The sequence below is a fragment of the Lepus europaeus genome, chromosome 13 (genome assembly GCF_033115175.1).
Source record: "Lepus europaeus isolate LE1 chromosome 13, mLepTim1.pri, whole genome shotgun sequence".
Taxonomy (NCBI): domain Eukaryota; kingdom Metazoa; phylum Chordata; class Mammalia; order Lagomorpha; family Leporidae; genus Lepus; species Lepus europaeus.
In genome coordinates, this window is record NC_084839.1 from 14552 (window position 1) to 36672 (window position 22121).

Below are 22121 nucleotides of genomic sequence, written 5' to 3' on the forward strand. Positions count from 1 at the left end.
GCCAGTGGCCTCGAGAATATATTTAACCTAAGGAAAGTGGGGTGGCTCGTGGACCACAATGGATAATGCCCTTTTCTCCCCAGGTGTGTGGGAGATTGCCACCCGGCCTGGCACTGAGTTAAGGAGAAACTCAGGGTGGCCCACAGTTCAAGGGGCCTTGCTGGCCACAGGTGTTTGGAGCAGACTCTCTCGTGCCCAAATGAGGGCAGCCTCACAGTAAAGCTGTGAGGCCCTACCCCTGCTGCAACACTTCACAAAGCAGCTGGCTCCCATGCGCCTGACCACACAGTGAGCCTGCAGTAGTGAAGACAGTTGGGAGGAACCGCTGAGTAGGGAGCTTAGGAATACAGTATGACCCCGGACTGGAGCCTATGCAGGACGATTTAGGCCCTGACCTGCATTAGTAGTAACTGATAGGAGAAAGGAATTGACATCCTCCAGCGTTCATGTCCTTGCAGGTGAGCTGACTTGTGGCAACCCTGAACGTTTATCTCTCTGCCTCTGTGTATTCACTGGTGGTAATATTAGTCAGCTTGAACTAGAAGAGACCCTCTTTCTGGATTTGTTAGGAGGGTGCCACGTTTTGCCATAGATAAGGGAGGCTGTTCCTGCAAAACTTGTGTGCATGAGGACCATGGGCACATGCACCTCCACTGCACCCCAAGACCACAACCTCTAGATTACAATGTCTTAAAGATGGTGGGAAAATGAAATCAAAGCATGAGACTGTGGGAGGCATGTGTACCCACCATCCAGTGGATTCAAGCCTGAGGCTGTCTATTTTTCGGTAACTCAATTACCCTGAGTTGTGGGTACCCCAAAGTTAGAATAGGCCTAGAAATAGATCTTCCTCATCATATTTCCTAGAGTAAATAAAAACCTAACAGCTGATGATGGGACTCTGGTGAATATTTTTAAGAGGCAAAGATATAAATGATTATTTCATGAATCATTTGCAGTTTGATATTCTCTCACAAAATTATTTCCCCAGTAAAGGATGTGCACTCACTCCTGGGGAAAACATTTTGAAGCCAGATTAACACTCAGGAGCCTGTGATGTAGCTCAAGGAGTCTTCTGAATTACACTGTAGACCTAAACATCTGCTGGTGATGCCCAGAGATTACCTGTGCTGCTTTTGGGGCCCTTTGTATGGAAGGGGAGTGACTTCACCCCTTGGGGAGCAGCCTCTGCACTTTCAGCTGCAGGCCAATATGGAGACCTGGACTTCTGGTTGTCTGGCCTTCTGTGGGGTCAGGCGCTGGTGATGTGAGTCTTCAAGGGAGATGTCAACTCCTAGAATATGGTAGGGATGAACGACCAGCTTGTGCCTCACACAGTGAGGCTGGAGGGCACCTTGAGTCCTAGAGACAGCTGTGTCCTTCTGGGTAATCAGCCATTCCAAGTTGTTGAGATAATTCTGGGAAAGCCAGAGCAGGTGGCCTGCCCTGGAGCATAACTGTCCACCTGCAGGATTCAGCTCAACCAGAATGTCCATCAAGTCTCTACTCTCAGTGCTGCACTTGTATGTGTGTGTACCTTGGTGTTTCCAGCCCCACACAATTTGAATAAAGACTACATTATCTCTGTCCAACTTAGTATCGTAGCAAAGACACTCAAAAGAAGTGCTGAGTCCTTGAAACCCTACTTCAGTGCAGGCCCTGCTGGCACACAGCCAGTGTCTCCAAGGAAGTGGGAGGCACCAACCCCAGAATTTCAGCTCGATATTAGTAGGTTAAGGCATAATGGAGCCACTTGAACTCCCTTTATTTCCTGAGGAACAACTTTCACATGTCCTCCAGGGGCAATGAAGAGTCCTTAGAGGACCACTGCCAACTGCACTTTATTGCTTAATTACTGTACCTGCCACCCATTAATTACTGGGATCCAGTGTGGGCCTGTTACCGCCCACTGAAAGAGGATGATATGCAACAGCCTGAGCGTCGCTCTCCTGATTACACATAAATTCTTTTCTGATGCTAATTGAGCATGGAGAAGCTAGAGGTGAATTCTTGGCCCTGGGAGTGGGAGTGCTGAGGGGATGGGTAGGGAACCTTGAGTGGCTGCAGGATGGAGCTTGTCCTCGTGACCTCTGCTTCACTCAGCGATGGTACCGTGGGCTCTCGGGACCTCCCACAGAGGGAACAGTTCCGAGTGCAGATCCACCAGAAATGAAATTGAGATTGCAGACATCTGCACTCCCATTTCATCACAGCATTATTCACCATGTCTGTGATCGATAAATGGGTGAAGAAAATGTGGTATTGGAATACCGTTCAGTCTTACTGAACACACTGCAAGAAGCCAGCAGGTCAGGCAGGCACGGACCACTGCTGCAATGTGGACTGTGGTCTGAGGGTTGCCTGTAGCAACAGTCCCTTCCTAGTTAAGGTGACTGCTGCCAGTGCTTACAGGGGAGCTGTGGGCTGGACAGCCAGAGGCTGTCCATTGCAATATGGACTGCAATTCAAGAAACATACTTGTAACTACAATGTTTTCTCCATTAGGGTGATTTTTCTATGGTCCAACAGGTTTTCCCAGATAGAAGATTTTCATTTCTGGGTGGAGCTGGGCAGCTGATATCGCCTTTAGCTTAGAGACTGAACCAAATTACCCGGGGCGCCCTCCATGCCCCCCCTCCCAGTGCATCAACAAAGACAAATCTTTGGTATTTGGGCAAAGGTCTCATCTTCTGTAATTATTTTGCGTTGGGCAGGAGCATTGCATTGACCCTGCCTAAGACTGAAAGTCTGCCAGAGTCCTGGCTGCAGAGACCCCGTGGGTGGTGGAGCCTCAGAGAGATGTCTGCCTGTGCCGTGCAGAGGCCTGCAGGTGGCCACTGTGAGCCCTGAAGCCAGGGTTCTATGCATCCCTGCCAAGGTGACCTGAGGTTCTGCTCAGGAGATGGAAAACACTGGCCCTAGCAGCCTTTGGGTGCTATTTCAAGATAAAAAGTTAATTCTTTTAGGAGTCAGCCTTCCCAGTCAGAACTAAACAAGGACAGCAGAGAACACAAGAGATTTCCCCAGGAAATCAGAACGTGACAAAAGGAGCAGAGCCCACCAGAGATTACCTTACAAATCATGACCGACCGAGGGATCAAGCTGAAGCACAGTATTGCCACTTCTGTTACAAGACCGCCCATTCGCATAGTATATACTGGGGCTAGACCAAGGAAAGCCAGGCATCTCTCTTTTGGGTCTGGGGATTAAGTTGATTCCAATTAAAGCGATTCTGCTGTTCTGAGGGGCAGGGAAAACGGTTCCACTTCGGTGGGGGCGTCCTGCTCACCCCAGGGGAACTACTGGCACTTCCTTGGCTTAAAAGAAGGCCCAATGCTTCCTCAAGAAGGAAGGCCCCTGATGCTGGGGGTCAATTCAGGTCCAGAAGCAAAGAAGACCTGCCTGTGGAGTGCCAGGTCTCAGCCAGGATGGCTCTTGATGAAGCGTCAGCCGGCAAAGGAGGGGGAGCAGTAGGCGTTTGACCTCTGGGAAGGACAAAGGGAGTCAGCAAAGGCTGAAGACGCGGCAGTGCCGACAGACACCAAAGCAGCTTCAGATCTGTGCTGCCTGCCCTGGACTTCCTGGACCTTCCTGTTCTGCAAAGGGAGACACTTAACTAAGACTGTGGCCTGGTGAGCACTGTGTGGGGCAAAGGCGGTACCAATGTGACTTTACCTCTTCTAGCTGATTCTCTCTTAAGGGGAATGAACCAGCATCTCTGAGAGGAAGAGACACAAGCTGTTCTCTGCACAGAAACTTGCTGCCAAACAAAGAGGAGAGCAACCCATAATAACCAGGGGATACTGTCCAAGCACACTGCCCCACTCGTATTGACTTTGTTACCAAGGAGAGAAATGGCTCCCAAAGCAGTTAATCCTTTTTGTTTCCAGAGAAAGGAGGAGACTGAAGCCTAGGGCGTGTACAATGCTGATTATCCTCTGCAAAATGCTTTATGAATCAGGTCTTGTTTTCAGTTGTTCCAGGCAATAAGGAAGCCTCTCAGCCTTGGGAAACCCTCTGCATGAGGCCCAGACGCTGTCCCGAAGTGGTGCCCTGGTATGGCTCCCAGATCCCTTCCCGGGACTCTGATAGTGGGAAATGATGAAATAGAAGGTGAATATCAACATACCAGAGAAATGTAACAGCCAGAAATCAGAGACTCCTGGGAGAATGCATTTGGAATTTCCTGAGTAACTTCTCTAAGACCCCCACTAAGATCCAGGAAACCCAGGCCTTCTACCAACAGCTCTAAGATGACACAGGTTGGCGTTCCTGGGTAGAACAAATTCAGGAATATTTACCAACAATTTTTAAAAACAGAACCGACCAGAACTTGAAGGCTGTGGCTTGGTTTCTTTCTTCACTTCTCAGTGCATGTTATACAAGTTGTGCTGCTAACACAAGACTGAAGGTGGGGCTATCCACCTTCCAGTAAGCATTTGTGGGAGAGAAAGGGGCTCGGAACCAGGGAACAGGGGTCATGAGGGCAGCGGGCAGCACTGCGTGTGGGCACTGCCAGGGAGCCACTGAGTGAGCGGATGTCACGTGTGCTGGACAATGATTCGCAGACCAGTTCTCTCCGACTGGCATGCTGTTTAACCAACTATGTTAATGCTTAATATTTGGAGTATAACAAACGCAGGGAAAGTCACACCATGCCTAGTCTATGTGTGACAGGATAAATTTACAGCCAGCTACGAAATCTCAGAATCAAAGGAAACATTTGCCTTGCAAATGGGTACAGCGTGTAACCCTGAGTAAGGAAGGGCTTTTCAAACATTGGGGTTCCCACTCGCTGGCAGGGGTGACTCCCCACCAAGCCTTCCAGTTTACGTGGTTCTTCTCTTTCCTACACCGAGATTCGGGATCCAGAATTGTCTGAAAACTAAAGAGGCCCAATTTGCCTCAAGTGGAATGACTAGTTTTACAGAAATGTTGTTTATGGATTACAAAATTGTTGAGCAGAGAAAATACTCAAGGTTTCTTCACTTGAGGTGACTGAAGTCCCCTAGACTTTGCTAGGGGATAATGATTCTTGGTTTGGATTATTTCCCATGTCAGAAATTCTGGACAAAACCCACCTGAGATGAAAAGGTTAGGTTAGGGCTGCTACTTCAGCGACTCTTGTTTGGGTGTGAAGCCTCATTGTGATGTTCAAGTAGAGGATTAACCATTTTAGGTTAACCATTAATTAACCATTCAATACGGTTTGTGTGTTGTTGGGAGTTTGACATCATAATGGATTCAGCATCTTGCTTATTTCAGGGCATTTTTTAAAAAGCCTTGCTATCTCTTTTGGGAAGAATTACAGAAAAGTGCCTGCAATTACTATTGTACTATGATTGTACAAAATGAAGCTTGTTGAATTTAAAATGAACCTGAAAACCTGTTTCTTGTTGTAGGACTTACTGTGGAATCTTACATTTATGATAAAATGGGAGTCACTGGGTTTTTGTGTGTTTCAGTATAGCTTTTTTTCAACTTAAAAATTCTATTTTTGATGCTCCTTAGGACAGCCTTAAAATATCATCCTGAAATGGAAATACTTGAAATGCCAATCCAAAATTAAATGAAGAGTACTTCTTAAACACGTAACACAGGACAGGTGCCATGGCGCAATGGGTTAAGCTGCCACTTGAGACACCTGCATTTACTCTCAGAGTCCTGGCTCCTCTGCTTTAGATCCAGATTTCTGCTAATGAGCCTGGGAAGCCAGCAGATGATTTCCCAGGTCTTGGGTCCCTGCCACTAAAATGGGAGACCTGGATGGAGTTCCTGGCTCTTGGCTTTGGCCTGGCCCAGCCCTGGCTGGTGTGGGCATTTGGGGAGTGAACCAGTTTATAGAAACTCTCTCTCCCAGTTTTTGTCTCTTCCTCTCTACCTTTCAAGTAAATAAATCATTTGAAAAAAGTAAGTGTGTAGCACATGTGTGTTAGGCTAAAACAAACAGAAACAACCCACCTTTCTTCTGCATTGGACTTGCGGTAAAAGTCAGTCACTCGCGTCCTGACCATCTACAGGATGTGGCATTACCCTGATGGATTTTTGGGTAGAAAGTGAATTTTTATGCCATAGTTATAACAATGGTGATAATAAGTGCTGTCATTACACTGAAAATTTCAACAAAATCCAAATTTCAACTACAATTTGGGAGCAGGGGGAATTGAGGTTGAATCTCCCAAGAGGGGTGGCAGGAGGCCTGAGGGGAAGGTGTTTCTACAGGAACAATGTCCTTGTAACTTACTGGACACAGAACAAAGCCTTCTGATCATAAATGAAGTGATATTAGAGTAGGAATGAAGTTTTCACTTAACCATGAAATGTTGAACATCATGCAATATTATGTCTTATGATATTTATATTTTGAGACTCTAAATATAAAAATTAGCTTTTGTAAATAAAATAAAAATCAAATATGCAGCCTATATTTTGGGGTTTGGAAGAGTATTAGATAACCTCAGAGGATTAAACAGTTAGATAACCTTGGGAAAGTCAACCCATTTCTCCTGAGTCTGAAGACAAATACAATTACAACTACTCTCCCTGTGTCATGATCTAGTGCATTTCAAACTAAACAAAAAAATACTCACATGTCAAAGCCTGTGTAATTGTGTTCTGCTAATGCTAGGGATTATCTGATCTTAAAATAATCAGGTGAAGGTTTTTGCTCGCACCAAGAGTAAAAAGCTACTTGTACGTGTGAATGAGTTCACTAAAATGCCAGCAAAGCAGTCGAGAGAACAGTCATGTAAAGACGGGTTGGACATGCACACACGGCACTGAACATACAGAAGGCTTCATGCAAGGGAATGGGCTTGAAAATGAATCGGGCCTCACAGTGGACCAACTAAAGTAATTAGCAGTGAATCTCATGAGGAGGATATGGGAGTTTTAGGAAGAAAGTTTTAGGAAAACCCAGCAGTAAACACTAAGCCTCCATTAGCTCCCAAACAGTTGCCCTGGGAGCACCTAACCACTTAGTGAAGCAAATGGTTTTTTCCCCATTTGTCCACCTACTGAAGCTCAGGTGCATCACAAAATGGCTGTAGGATGTTGGACAGGTAACTCATCTTGACTTTTTGGGGGGTGTTAACTTTTATGTGTTTATTTTCATTTTACTTAAGAAGCAGAGAGGAGATGGGAGAGAAAAAGAAAGAAACAGGCAGACAGAGAGTCAGAAAGATTTTATCTAGTGGTTTATTCCCTAAATGTCACAAAAAACAAGCCTGGGCTAGGCTGAAGCCAGGAGTCAAGAGTCAGGAACTCAATCCAGGTCTCCCGTGTGGGTGGTGGGGACCCAAGATTTGGACCATCACCACTACTTCCCAGGTGCATATTAACAGGAAGGTGGGTCAGAGTTGAAATAGTGAGGACTTGAACGAGGCACTCGGGTACAGGATGTAGGCATCCCAAGTGGCTGTGCCAAATGTCTATCCTCAACTTGACTCTTGATTTCCTCCTCTATATAACAGAAATAATGGTAAAACCTGTCCAGATTACCTCAAAGATGTGAATCAAGATCAAATGGGAAACTGAATATACAAGTCTTGTAAATTATAAATTTCTAAATGAGTCATGGTATCATTGCTTTGCCATTGATGTCCTTTAATAGCTTCTAGATAGTCATATAATCAGCAAGTCCCACAATGCTTCTTCAGAATTCCAGAATGTAGCTATGGTTGTGTTGCTCAGGAAAAAAAAAAGTGCTTGTTCTCTTCCTCATTATCTATTTTGAAATTCTAACCCTAACCCTAACCCTCATCTCACTAAACCATGATGGTGAGGGGACGCACCACAGCTTCTGCCCCTGCTGAAGGTAGTTTCTCTGTTGAAGAATGAGAAAACAGAGCTGATTAGCAGGCACCCATTCCAGAACTGTGAAAGCCAGAGGAGCTCCAGAAAAGACCATGGGGATTGATTTTGGGTGTCAACTTGATTGAGGGATTCCCAGGTGGCTGATAACGTGGTATTTATTCTCAATTATTTCATTAACTATTCTCAATGCTTCGGTAGGCATGGAGTCCATCTCCCTTCTGCTGAAAGGAAACCCAAGAAGTTTGGCCTTTGATTGGAGTGACCCCACTGCCCCAGGTGTGTCTGCAAAGCTGTTTCCACAGGAGATTGGTGTGTGAGTCAGTGGACTAAAAGATCAGGCCTCAATGTGGATGGGAGCCCAGGCACAACAAAGGGCAGGGGATGCTGACACTGCAGGCGGCAGCTTTAGCTGCTACACCACAGTGCCAGCCCCTTTATTCCTATTTTTAAACCACATATTACCTTACTTAAAATTACCAACACAAACTGAACCATGTGAGCCTTGCCTGTAGTATGAAAGTTTGCTGCTGCCTTGAAGCTTCTCTGTGTCTGAGAGGTTGGGACAGTGGTGTCACCTGTGTTGTTCAGCTGGCATGATGTGAGCCCTTCAGGAATTCTCCGAGTAGCCTCGTGTTATCAGAATCCAGCTCAGATTTGGGTTCTGATCTGCTCAATCAGTATATGCCCTTGGGGAGTTATGAAATCCTCTGGAACATTCTGGTTGGCATTTAATTTATTGTATGAACTTGTCCAGCAAGGGTGGAGCAGACTTTGGAGCCTGGCAGATTTGGGTTCAAACTCTCAACTCTTCCGCCTTAATGGTTCTTTGATCGGGGCAAGACACCGCATCTTCACACCTTGGCTCCTCCAGGTGGTTCTGGGGCTACCTGGAAAACTGATGGGAAGCACTGCTACGGAGGATGCTGCAAGTGCTGGCTTTCCCAGTGCTGGCTGTCACCTTCTGCCATTCCCATGGGGTGGGGGTTGGGGTAGGGGAGCAAGCCTCTTCTGGCTCCCGAGCCAGAGCCTTCCAGGCCTGAAGTTTGGCTCCTTCTGTTTCCTTCATCAGAGAAACTTCTTAATAGCTCTCCTTAACCCCAACCACATGGTCTTTCCCACTAACACGCATTAAGCTGCCCTAATTTAGGGCAAGAGTAGTAACAGCAAACCAAGCTTAAAATTCACATGTGCTCACCATGGTCTTGGCATGAGCTTACTCAAAAACAACTGAAGTGTCGTCAACATTGGGCCATCCAGACACTGGTGAAATAAGGCTCCCTCTCAGGCCTTCACTGACGGCTTTCCCAGGATTCAGTGCTAGAACTGGAGCATCCCAAGCAGGGACAGCTGGTGAGTACTAACGGCTCCTCCTGAAGGCAAGGCTTTTGGGGTGAGAGCTGGACAGCGGAGGGGTCTGCCTTCCAGGCCATGGCGCACCTGGCAGCTCTGTGAGCCCGGGCCTCGAGTTCCTCCCCTGCCACGAGAGGACTGAATTCTGTGATTTCTGACATCTGTCATCCCAGCTGAACGAGCCCTTGGGCCTCTCTACATGCTATTTGGCACTCCTTGGCACCTCACACACACCTGAAAGGGAAATTTGGGGTCACTTTGGATGGACCCCCTTTCTGAGCTGTGGGTGCTCCAGTTTTGGTTTGAGAACAGGTTCTCCTAACACCACCCTACCTCACCTGACCTGGGCCCACTGGGTGTCTCCTAGGGTGTGTCTGAGAGTAGCTCCCAGAGGTCTCCCAGTGAACCAGAATTCTCCTAAATCTGAAAAGTGGATTCTTTCCAAAATCCAAAGGAAGAGCAGGAACTTACCTACAGCCTCCGGGTGAGGATGCAAGAAAAGTCCTGAGGTCTCCTTTGTGGAGGGTCTCAGCGCTCTGCAGTGAAGGGCCTCCGGAGTGGGAAAAAAGTGCCATTTACAATCCCCAGGTTCTCTTTTTCTGTTGTTTCTTTTCTGTATGGTTTGGACTTTGGGTTCAACTTATGGTTTACACAGATTGGCCATCAAGTATATAGCATGAGCCAAAAGGATTCCAAGTTCATAAATCAGGCTCATAGAACCACTCACCACTGTTTCCTTACTTGGCTTGTTGGCCTGCCTCTCCTTTCACCTGTGTCTACCACCTATCAGTCAATCTTCCATCTATCACCTACCTAGCCATTCCTCTCTGTCTCTCCCCACCCTGTCTCCTTACTTAGTATCTTCCTCCTCCCTATAACGGGAGCCCAGTCATGGCAGGGAGCTTGGTGAACACCCAGGATCTAGTACGGTATTGGGCTCAATGTACAGAGTGAATTCTACCTGCTGTCGTCAGTGATAGCCTTGACTCAAGTCACTCCTGCTAAGAAGCATAATGGTTTTGACGCCACAAGGCAGACAGCATGGGTTTGGGTTTACTCAGTTCTGTAACCTCCTGTTCTGACACTTGTAATGAAGAGCATTTCTTACCCTCAAACTGAGTATCCCACAGGGTGCACTGAAGTCAGGATCCAACTCTGCCCATGACTCTCTGGTCCCATGGCTCAGATTCTCACTTACAAAGGAAATCGATATTCAATTTCAACCTAAAGGTGAACAGTCACTAGTAGTTTAGTTCACTCTCCCCTTCAAGAGCATACCAATTTTCAAGGAAAGAACATAAATTCAACCGGCAATTCCAGAATCTGAGGCACTGCAGCAGACAATGATGAAGACGTTTTTGAGCAAGAGCACATTTTCTACATTTTTATGTTTTCTCCCCATCAACTGCTCCCTGCAACATCTGAGACCAGTCAGGAGATCCTGGTTGAGAAGCTCAGCTGTCTTCTCATTCAATGTATCCAAGCTGGAACATTTAAATGTTAGGTAAACCTATTTAACCCATCAATGATCATGCAAAGTTTAAACAGTGAACCACTGTATAACATCTCACTGCTCCTGTTCGATTGATTCTTCCAAAATGGTAAACAAAAGGGAAGACCTCCAGTTTACCCAAAGAAGGACAGTGCAGCAGCTGCTGAACCCTGCCATGGGAGCTGCACCACACGATGTCTGGACTATTTCTGTACAATCCGTGTTGCTCAAGGAAGTACAGAAGCAGGGGTTCATTCTCCTCGAGAAGCCTGTCTGCGGGTGCTCTGGAAGTTCAGGCATCAAGCCACTCAGCACTGAAAGTGAAGCCAGCCTGGCTTGTTCAGTGCAGCAAAAGACGAGGCTCCCTCCCTGCCTCACCACCACCTGGTCCACAACCACACATGGGATGCTGAGCAGACACAGGGATAAACCTGAGCTACGTAGAGTTTGCCTGCAATCAATGAGTCAATAGGAAAAACTACAAATGTGTCTCATTTTGGTCCCTGTGCCTTTTCCAATGACAATATGAATAAAACATGAAAAAATACTTTTAAGCAAAAGACTGACGAAACATTAAAGAATAACAAAGGGTTAAATATTGGAAACTACTGCATTCCATCTCCAGCAGTTGGCCACTTCAGGCTGCTGGCCTTGGTCCAGACTTGGAAAACTTTGTTTCTGCTGATGATCTGACAAGGTCATATTTAGGAGCAAGGAGAAAACAAGGGATGGAAGTCAGTATACTTAGCAAACTCTTGCTTCAGAATTTTTTCTCATTGTTTAAAGTCACAAATCAATACTCACAAATGATAAAAATATATTTCTTTAACACAGAACATATTATATTACACTCCAGTTGCAAGTAGTGTGTAGAAAAACACTCTGTTTAGAAACTGCCATTATAACCATCTGGGCCTGATGTTTTATGGCATCACCAACTACAGCAGTGACCTTTGAGCCTATGGAGGAAGGGCAAAGTTTAATAAAGCTTCCATTTTACTCCACTGCCAATGGTCAGCAGTTTAGAAACCATATATATACATATAAATACGTGTACACACACATACACACATACCTACAGACACATATATACACACAATTACACACACACGAAACAAGAACACTTTCTAGTACATGAATGCCTTTCAGCAAAGCTGGGCTAACCTGTATCCACACCTTAGTGAAAAAGACTACTGTCAAGTTATTTCCCTTCCTTTATCAATCTTTCTTTCCATTGTGTTTAATCACATTATTTTATATGCTATTCTTTCATGAACAATACAAGTATTTTGCAGCACTAACTCTTGTTTACCCTTGAGGACTGAGCTACAGAGTTTGTTTTGTCTCAGTCACTCAGAAAACCACGTAATTCAGACCCAGGGAAGAACTGTGACTGATAACAAGGCACTGTGGATCTGCAGCCACAGTATGAGTCAGGACAGAAGGAAAGGATGGGCAAGTTGCTTCTTCTGGGGTCTGGCACCACTGTCCCGTTCTCTGCGTTCCGTCTCGGACACTTACTCCCAGAATTCACTGCAACCGAACTCCTGTGCCACCACTGAAAACACAAATGCTTCTGGAAGACCTGATGGGTTTAATACGGAAACTAAGGTGTTTCTCATCTATTCTGTAAGAGTTGAGTCTGCACCATTCTGATCTCAGGCAGCAATTCCTCCTGTTCTCAAAGTGGAAGGCATTTACATATAAAATAATGGGAGTCCTGAAAATATGGGAATAAAGATTCTTTAAAAACTTTTGACATCATCTTTTTAAGGTACATGCAATACAGGGGACAGCAAATAGCAGCATTCTTATGCAGTAACTGAGGAACACTTCTTAGAGCAGGGAATTTGCTGTCTTGATACGGACTGAAAGAGGTGCACGTGTCAGCCAAAAGGCCTTCCGAGAACATGTGTCTGAGCTGATCTGGGAACAAATCATGACTACTGAATCTACAGAATGGCAAACACTCCACTGGCAGGGAGAAGATGAAAGTTCAGTTAAACAAGACATGCAGAAAGATATGAAGGGGAAAATGACTTAAAATTATACCAGTAAAAATTAAAACTATATGAAATAAAGTAAAACTCTGTGAAGACTAGCAACTGTGTGAAAATAAATACTTTTAACTCAGAATCTATTTTCATAGTGAAATAGTTACAAAAATAGAACATGAAACAATACATGAATATATCAAAAGGGAATGGTTTTTAAAACATTTTAGCATTGAGAAATCCATCTCCTCCATATTCTTCCAATAATTTTGTTCTTGACGCAGCTCATTTTGATAAACCACAGCAGCCTTTGGAAGCCTGCTGGGTAACAACTTCCTTTGGGTTGTCACTGACACAAAATTTTTCTCAGGAGTTTCTCGACCTGAAATCTGGGTACCCTGGGTGTCAGGTACAAGACCCTAATCAGGGACACAGGGGCGCCCTCTGGACATTCTGTCCCAGAGGCTCCCTGCCAAGAAGAGGGAGCCGGTGCCAAACAGGGGCTTGCTGTGTGCTCTGCAGAGACCTGAAGAGACCATGGCGCAGAGAGGAGCTTCTGCCCCCAGAGCCACATGCTCTGCACAAACCAAGGCCCCTCCCTTTTCTGGAAGTTGGAAACCAGGGGTCTGTGGCGTGCATTCCAAAGGCACTGTCAAGGTAGAGTGGCTGCTACTGATCAGACAGAGCAACTCCAGGATTCTCCTGGCACCATTCAGGGAACTGTTTTCTTCAGGAGTTCCTCACCTCCAGCTTACCACTCAAAGGGTGCTTCCACATGCCTGCAGCCCTGTGGCAAGTGCCACTAGCAGGATGAGCTCCCAGCCCTCAGTGATTTTAACAGTGATTTAAGCTCATAAAATACAAGATACTTAGTTACAGAATTTGGGAACTAACTAGTCTACAGTGCAGCCATCCTCTGGAGGTTGGGCCTGATCATGATGTGTCTCAGTGCGTGTTTGCTCTTTGTTAGCGATGGTATTTAGGTGGAATATACCTTCTCGTGATTATAGAGATTTGACTTAAATGGTTTCAACCAGTCCTGGATGGCAAAAGGAGTAAATACCCTGGCATTCATGCTGGTTTTTATACTTTTAGACTTCTTTTAAAAAAATAATAAAGTGAGACACTGTTAAAATGCATCATTTTGTCAAAAAGCCCTAAAAATATCTCTAAGAGCATTCCCTTTTCCGGCTGCACAGGGAAGCATGGCAGGTCCCCCCCCCCCAAACAAGGTGCGCCTCGCTCCACGCTTCAGCTGTCAAAGACCAAAGCTTGGCTGGTTTTCAAGGTCTGTGCTCCCATCTTCTCTGTGGTATTTCAAGCCTTCTGTAATCACTTAATATTGGCCAGTGGAGGCGTAATTTCCAGGAAGACAGCAATCCTGTGCACACTGGACACACGGCCCATGACTTCAAGTTGTCTTCTGGGGAAAGTTTGCTTGCTGAAGAATAAGGAGAAAACAGTAGATCAACCCAGAGTAAACAAAAGTTATGGAACCAAGTAGTATACTACAAAATCTGGCCCCTGGAATCTTTAGTACATTTTCTGCATTTTAAAACTCCTCCACTTTACATTTTAAATTTTAAAAGCAAGTCAGTAGCTTCATTGAAGTCAGGTATCATCTGGTTTTCTCTAGCACGAAAAGGCCCATCTCCCTGCAGTCTTTCTAAAATTCTTCTTTGCTTCCAATAACTTACGGGGCAGCAAGCTTCTTTAGATGTTGGCAAGGCCAGTGCTATTACCACAGAGCTGGACAACAACGTAGGAAACAAGGCAGACAATCTAAGCCAACCATTCTACCCTTTTCTATCACTGCTATCTCCAAAAGGCCAGATGCCGGCCAGCAGGTAGGAAAGGCGGTTTGGGGTCCCCTGCAACTTGTTTACTAAAATGTGCTCCCAGCTGGTAACTCAGAGTTCCCAGAACAGTCACAGAAGACAAGGGGAGAGAGGCTGGTGTCCCCAGTCCATTTGTGCTGTGCGCCCACAACATCTTTGCAGTTCAGTCCTACAAGCTTTCATTGGGCTTCTACAGGTACTCCTTTTATTTTTTATTTTTATTTGAGAAGTAGAGCTACAGACAGAGAGAGAGACATAGAGAAATGTCTTCCATCCACTGGCTCACTTCCCATATGGCTGCAACAGCTGGGGCTGGGCCAATCCGAAGCCAGGAGCTAGGAACTTCTTTCAGGTCCCCCATGTGGGTGCAGGAGCCCAAGCACTTAAGCCATTTTCCACTGCTTAAAGCACTTGGACCATTTTCCACTGCTTTTCCATCCCATAACAGACAGCTGGATCAAGTGGAGCAGCCAGGACATGAACCGGTGCCCACAGGGGATGCTGGTACCCAAGGTGGAGGCTCAGCCTACCATGCCAGAGCGCCAGCCTATCCTGTTTGTTTTTTTAATCAAAGAACTGTGAAGATCAAAGAAATGTCAAATATCTGAATATTTTTGCCTCGAAATTAAAAAATGTTTATTTCTAATTAGCCTAAAGGACAAGTGACCATTCTTTTAGATCGGTATTAAAATTAACAACTTATATATTCTATGCAAATGACAGAAAACCAGGAAGACCTACATTTTGGCAGTCCTCAAATTGATGAATTTCATGAAGGACAGAAGTGGACTGAAAACCAGCGGACAGAAGAGCAATTCTTGTGGATTATCCTCTGGGAAACAGAAACCCAAACCACCCATGTGTGACAGTGCCTACTCCTGGGAGCCCAGGGGCTGGGGTGAGTTCCGTGCCTCATTCTGTCTCCTCAGGTTGGAGAAGCAAACATTTCTACTCCATGGGGTAAGAAACGCATGAACTTGCTGCTTTGTTCTGAATGGGATATTTTAATTATAATTTATAAATCTCTATCAAGGGGACAAGAAGCTTCATATAAAATATATTTGTGTTCTCTTTTACCTAGCCTACCTTTGTCCATCTTAAATTTTCCAAAATTTTACTGAAATTCTTAAGTGAATCCTTAAGAATTTCAACACAAATGTCCTGGTAAGCCAGAGAGAAAGCAGAGCTTGAATCCTTGCTTCTGCATCTTAGAAGTTACCAAAGAGGTTCAGAACAAGGGACTCCAGTGAGAAACACTGGGGGCCCTCACTGCCAGGCCACCTGCAGGGAAGGGCTGGTGGCCTCAGGCCCTAAGCCCAGGAAACAGCAGTGTCTGAAGGTGGTCAATTGTGATGGGGGCTGTAGAAAGGAGCAGACCCAGCCCAGCAAGCTGGAGAACCCTCAGGAAGCTCACTTCCTCCTCACAAGCCCCTAGCAGTGGGCACTGGAAGCCTGCATTGCAGGTTCCAAGAGTGCACATCATGGGGTATGTTTTGGGTCCAAGAGAGTATGGTGGTAAAGCAAACCATGTGCTGGTAACTGCCAACCCCAAGCAGAAGCCAGGACAATGTGAAACAGCTCATAGGCAGCTGACACTGTCCCACTTGGGACCAGCAGGGGAAAGGTGAAGGCAGAAACTGCCTCTGTTCTGCAGTGGCACCCTCCAACCCCAAACCTGCTCTCATGTTCCCTGTTCCCTCCTGTTTCAAGAGTTCTCACAGACTAACAAACCCCTGACATTTTCCATAGGTTCAAGCCTAAAATGGCATTGGAAAGGTTACATCACAGATGGAACCCTAAACTCTTCCAGGTCACCTCTCTGGCCCTGGAGTACTGTAGACTGGGGTGGGTCTGGGAGGGGGGGTGCTGTTTTTCTTTTTATGTTGCCAGGTTTTATTTCACTTTGCAGTATTGCTACCTCACCACTAGTCACATCACCAATGCGCATGCACTCTGGCTACCTGGAGGGAACTGATGGACAAGTTTCCAGCTTCAATAGTCTGACAGACACAGAACGCAGATGCACAGAATATAAAACATGAAACGTAGAAGTTGGAAACCATCTCCAATTTCTCTTCCTCTTACTACAAAGCCTGGCCTAAGGCCCAAGAGTCATTTGCTACTCAAGAGAGGTCCAGATTCGGGCTTGAGGCTCTCTCTACCAACCCTGTCCTCCAGGGACCACGCTGCTCTCCAGAGCTCTCCCTCCCACTGCAGGGGCTCCATGGATATGCCTTTGTCAGCAATCTCAGATCCAAGAGACAACCCGTAAGAAATACAAATTAATGTTGTTTCTCTAAAATTTTGAGTACCTATTTATATTCTTTGGGGACTCAGGCTAGTGGAAAATGCAAATCTTTGAAAAAGTATCAGGGAAAAATTGAATCTGAGCTTTCGGAGTTTAAGAAAAACAACGCATTCACCTCTCATTACCTTTCACTTCTGTACTAAGGCCATGGCCGCTCAGAGAAGTTATTGGGGCTTTTTTGTCCTCAAACACAGGTGAGAGTGTACAACATCCCCTGAGGCACTCTCGCCACAACTCCACAGGCTGATACTACGCCGCATTAGTTTATCTCTGCAGGCTAAAATAACTTCATGTCACCTGTTTTAAAATATTTTAGCAAGCAGTCACTGAAGGGTAAGAGAAGATTACACATCCACAGAGAACCCTGGCCAGGTGCTTCAGTGCCTCCTGAAGTGCTCCTCCCACAGGGAGGTTTGAGCCACAGAGGGTAAACTGGACAGAGGAGGAACAAGGCCAGGGCCACACAGCACAGGGTGACTCCAGCTCACAACAGCGGTCAGGTATTTTATGAAGAACCAGGGAGAGGCCAAAGGCTGCAAATACAGAGAAATAATCCGGAGGCAGATATGCCAGCTACCCTGGTTTGATCACTGAATTATGACACTGCACCCCATCAATATGTACAATTATTGTGGTCAACTAAAAACAAACATTAAAGTAAAAAAAGTCACATCAAGCAAGAGCTCGAGTCGGTTCTGTGCGACTGGTTGTCCAGAGGAAAGACGCTTCCTTTCTGTATTGTCATCAGAGAAGCCGCACGATCCTAACTCCCCCAGTTAACAAACTGGAACTCTCAAGACAGCTTAAATAAAGTGTGGAATGAGAATCTTCTCTTGATAAACGAATTTCAAATGCTGACAAGCAGGTGCAGACTCCATGGAGGGGCAGGCGTCTCCCTTTGTGCTGGAGGGGGGCCGCTGGCCTGGTTCGCGCGCTGAGCAAACCACAGAGTGATCGTGGTCACAGGACCCTGGGATGCAGGAAACAGCAAAGCGGGGATCGCAGCTGCTTGCCGACAGTGCTTTGGAACTCCGATTTCTGCTATTTTCTCTTCTAAAATTTTTTTATTAATTTTTAAACTTTTAAAGGTGAACACATTTCATGGATTTCATATACACGTATTTAAGAACACAGGGATGCTTCCCACCCACCCCCGCCTCCAGGCCAACCTTTCCGGGAAGGCACAGGCGCACACTCAAAGGCTGAGGCGCAGGGCCAGGTCTGCAGCGGAACCTGGCAGCGCAGCGCTTCTGCTCTCACCGCCCTCCTATGCCCGGCCATCTGGCCAAGCCCCTTCCTACCTGGCACGCTCCCGGTGCGGGCGGTCACGCCGGCCCCTGCAGCCTCTGGCTGGGGGTCTCCCTGGCCTTGCGGCAGGTGTACAGCCACTTGATGATGCGTGCGTTCCTCTCGATGACCGATGTGGTGCTGGGCACCTGCTCCATGAGCTCCTCCTGCAGCCCGTCGTCGTCGCCGCTGTGCCGCGAGAAGCCGCTGTCGGAGGTGGCGACGCTCACGCTGCGCACTTTGAGGGCGACGCGGTCCGAGCCCGCGGAGAAGTTTTCCCTGCCGAGGGCCTCCACCACCTCGGCGTCCAGGCCACAGTACCGGAAGAAGGCGTCGCACTCGGCCCTGGCCGGCGAATAGAGGGAGCTGAGGTCCGACTGTGAGCGCTGCAGTCCCCGGCGCCGCGCCAGCCGCAGCTCCAGGCCCGGGGGCGCATCCGCGACCCGGGAGGGCACTGCCGAGGGCGCGCCGGGGGCAGGGGGCGCGGGAGCAGCCCCCGCGGCGGATTTGGGGGTCGCGATGGCCCCCTTGCCGGCAGCTTGGCCTTCCTCGCCCGCGCCCAGCGTGTCCGCTGGCGCCTGCACCCTGTCCTTGCCCGGCCCAGGGAAAAGCTTCTTCACCAGGCCGCCCCTGGAGCCGTCGGCGCCCGGCCCTCGCACGAACTCGCACTTCTGCCGGTAGATGACCAGCGAATCCGGCCGCAGCGGTTTCCGCGCGATCGCCCTGCGCACCACCGGGGCCTGGGCGCGGACCGGGGCCGCGGGGGCGCTGTCCCGCGCAGCTGCCGCGTCGGCGCCACTGCCCTCGGGAGCCGGAGCCCCGCGCACGTACTTGGCACGGTCGGCCGCCAGCCTCTCCACCGCGCTCCTGCGCGCCGGCCGCGCGGCGCCCGGGTCCCGGGGCAGGAGCCGCTCGGCGGCGGGCGCGTCCGGGGCCGGCAAGGCGCGCATCCTCGCGGGGCCGCGGCGGCCGGGGTAGCAGAGACGCGCTCCGGCCTCGGCTCCCGTCAATCCCGGGCCGACTCCGAAGTCCGAGGGGGACGAGGGCGGACGCCCGGGGACGCGGCGGCCAGGTGCCAGCGGGGCGAATCCGCGTCTGCACGGACGGTGAATCACCGGAGGCCCGCCTCGCCGGCTCCTCCCGCCCCTAACCTGCTGCCAGGTCCGCCCCGCCTCACCTCCGGCCCAATGCCCTGCCCCCTCCTCCTGAGGGGTACCGCCCCGCACCACCTGCCAGGTGCCCCAGCCCCAAGCCTCTCACCGGGCGCCGCCCACCGCCTCACCACCTGCTACCAGGTTACGCCTCCTCACCTCCTGTGGGGTACCCCCGGACCTTGCTCCGAGGCCCCACCCTCACCTAGCGCGAGGTCCCGCCCCCATCGCCCCCCCTCCCCGACCTGGCGCCCCGTTCCCCTCCCCCGCTGCCGGCGGAGCCGGAGCGCGCTGGGCGGGGCAGCCGGACGCGGCGCGGGGGCGGGCGGTTCCGGGCGTAGGAGCGGGAGCGGCCGTTCTCTGAGTCCTTGAGGTGGCTGCCGGGCGCCGCCGCTCCGGGCGGGGCGGAGGTTTGTGGCCTTTTAGGTCCTGGTGTGGTTCCGAGCGATGGCAGAATTTGTTCCTGGAGGCAAGGCCTGACCGCAAAGGGACGTGGTTTGAAAGGAGGCAAACCGCGGCGGATTTCAGGCGGACAGAGACCCGGGACCCAGCAGGGTCTGGCCCGGGGCCGGGGCTGCAGACAGCCAGCCAGACCCAGGGCCTGGAGCCCCAGTAACCCAGCCAGCGAGGGGGGCAGGGGTCACCAGGCCCAGGATTGCTGAGTGTTTGCAAAACTTTTCCCCTCCAAAGTTGGGCCATGGACTGAAGACACTGCCAGGCTCAAAGGCCTTGGGCATCCTTGGGCGGCCGGCAGGTGCTGCCCAGGCTGGCTGGGATTGGTGTCCAGAAACACAAGCGGCCTTCAGACCCTGGCACGGGGAAATCGCGTGGGCTGGGGTCCTCGAGGGGGCTCAGTCCAGTGAGCGACAGGACACGGCCAGAAACTGCCCTTGTTCTCCTGGGAACTGGGGTGAGCCTGGGTCCCCAAGGCCACGTTCTCGTGCACGGGTGACTGATGCAGGGTTTCTATTTTGTCACCTGTGAAATTTCTGCTTTATAGCCTAGAACACTCGTGACTTCGTTGTGAGCACTCAGAAACTGTTAACCTTGGCTGGGCCTCTGGCTGTACATAGAGCCAGAGCTGTTGCTCAAGTGATGAGGTTGCTTCCCTAAGGGGCTTTAGCATTGCTGCTGGTACAGGACAAATCTTCAGAAAATGTTATTTTTTTAAAAAATATTTATTTATTTGAAGGTTACAGAGGGGGGGTGGGTCTTGCTCTTCCTGGTTCACTCTCCAAATGGTCGCAAGGCCAGGCCTGAACCAGGCTGGAGCTAGGAACCAGAAGCTTCATCCGGGTCTTCCACTGGGTGCAGCTGCTGAGCTCTTGGGACATCCTCTGCTGCTTTCCCAGACCCTAGCAGGGAGCTGCATCAGAAGTGGAGCAGCCAGAACAAAAACCAGTACTGGGATGTTGGCATCACAGGTGGCAGCTTTACCTGCTGGTCCGTTTTTCCTGTTTTGATGAGAATGGTTATGAGTTAGCTTTTTGTCACCTTTTGAATATGATTAGTCAATCTGCATATGAACATTTAAATACTTAGAATAAAAGTAAAACTATAAAGCTGTCAGACAAAAGTAATTATATGTGTGTATTTTTTTTAAGATTATTTATTTGAAAGAGCTACACAGAGAGACAAGGAGAGGCAGAAAGAGAGGTCCTCCATCTACTGGTTCATGCCCCAGTTGGCTGCAACAGCCGGCCAGAGCTGCACCAATCCTAAGCCAAGCAAGGAGCCAGGAGCTTCCTCCGGGTCTTCCCATGCGGGTGCAGGAGCCCAAGGACTTGGGCCATCTTCTGCTTTCCCAGGCCAAGGCAGAGAACTGGATCTGAAGTGGAGCAGCCGGGTCTCAAACCGGCTCCCATATCCCATATGGGATGCTGGCACTGCAGGTGGTGGCTTTACCTGCTGTGTCACAACGCCGGCCCCTATGTGTATACATTTCTCATTTCTATCTCTTAAGACACTAAATTTGCTGGGAGGTGAAATTGACATAGAAACGTGCTGACAGGAGAATTGTCCAGATTTTTCCTGTAGTCCACTCTAGAGTCAGCTTTGAGCCTATTTGCTGTCTGACATCACTCTTCAGAAATGTTACAACTCCACTGGGTTCTGCGTCTTGGGTCCATGAAGATTAGGCACAGGAAGAAGGAAGTGTGAGCCTCAGGGAGGAGGTTTGTTAAGCAAAAGAGAAAGCTTCCAGGCAGGGCAGGCAGGGGTCACAAAAAAGGGGTGCTGTCAAAGAAGAGGTGGTACCTAGGAGTTTTTGCAAGGGGAGCTTTCCCTGACTGGTTACTGTGTTTGCCAATAACCTCTGGTACTGGGAACTGGCCACTCAGAGCAGCTGCCAAAGTCACCTTTTCTGAAGAGATATGCTAATGAGGTGAAACAGGTGCTCAGAGGTCAGAGCCACTAAGAGATTAGAGCCCTTGTGACTGCCTTTGCACAGGGAGTTGCTAGAGTCGCAAACAGGTCTTCAATGGTCGGGCCTTTGGCTGCTGCAGCCTCATCAGGCAATTCTGGGGACTACATTTTTCTTCCCTGGGGCGCCTGTCCCTCTCTGCCAGTCTGTATTAAGTACCTGTCTCCTGTGATTCAGGCATTTTGCTCCAGGAATTTAACACAAGGAAGATGTGGACACAGCATGAGGAGCCCCTCTGTGCAACAGCAGGAGCGTGGGAACTGGAAGAGGTGTGAGCTGCCCACAAGGTGCAGTGCCTCAGCGTCACTGGCAGTCACACTTCCTTGGGTGTTTCATGGGGCAGTAAATGGTCGTGATGAGTGCAGTGGTGTGAACATAGTAGCAGCCCTTAGGATGTGGCCCAGGTCCTAAGGGCTGTAGTCAGAATGATTCTCACAGTAGCTGAGTTGAGTTGTCTTTCCCTT

General features: G+C 48.8%; 1 protein-coding gene across 1 annotated transcript; it reads right to left on the reverse strand.

The window, feature by feature from the left end:
- Positions 1-10512: 10512 nt before the first annotated feature.
- FAM110C (family with sequence similarity 110 member C) lies at positions 10513-19187 on the reverse strand. The gene is made up of 2 exons (XM_062208895.1): positions 18099-19187; positions 10513-14092 (listed from the first exon to the last, which is right to left on the reverse strand). The coding sequence occupies exon 1, from the start codon at positions 19032-19034 to the stop codon at positions 18123-18125; it is 912 nt and encodes a 303-aa protein (XP_062064879.1). The 5' UTR covers positions 19035-19187; the 3' UTR covers positions 10513-14092; positions 18099-18122.
- Positions 19188-22121: the final 2934 nt, after the last annotated feature.

What these genes read in the sequence shown, in the direction of transcription:
- FAM110C (XM_062208895.1), bottom strand. Translation starts at nt 19,034, where the DNA reads ATGCGCGCCTTGCCGGCCCCGGACGCGCCCGCCGCCGAGCGGCTCCTG.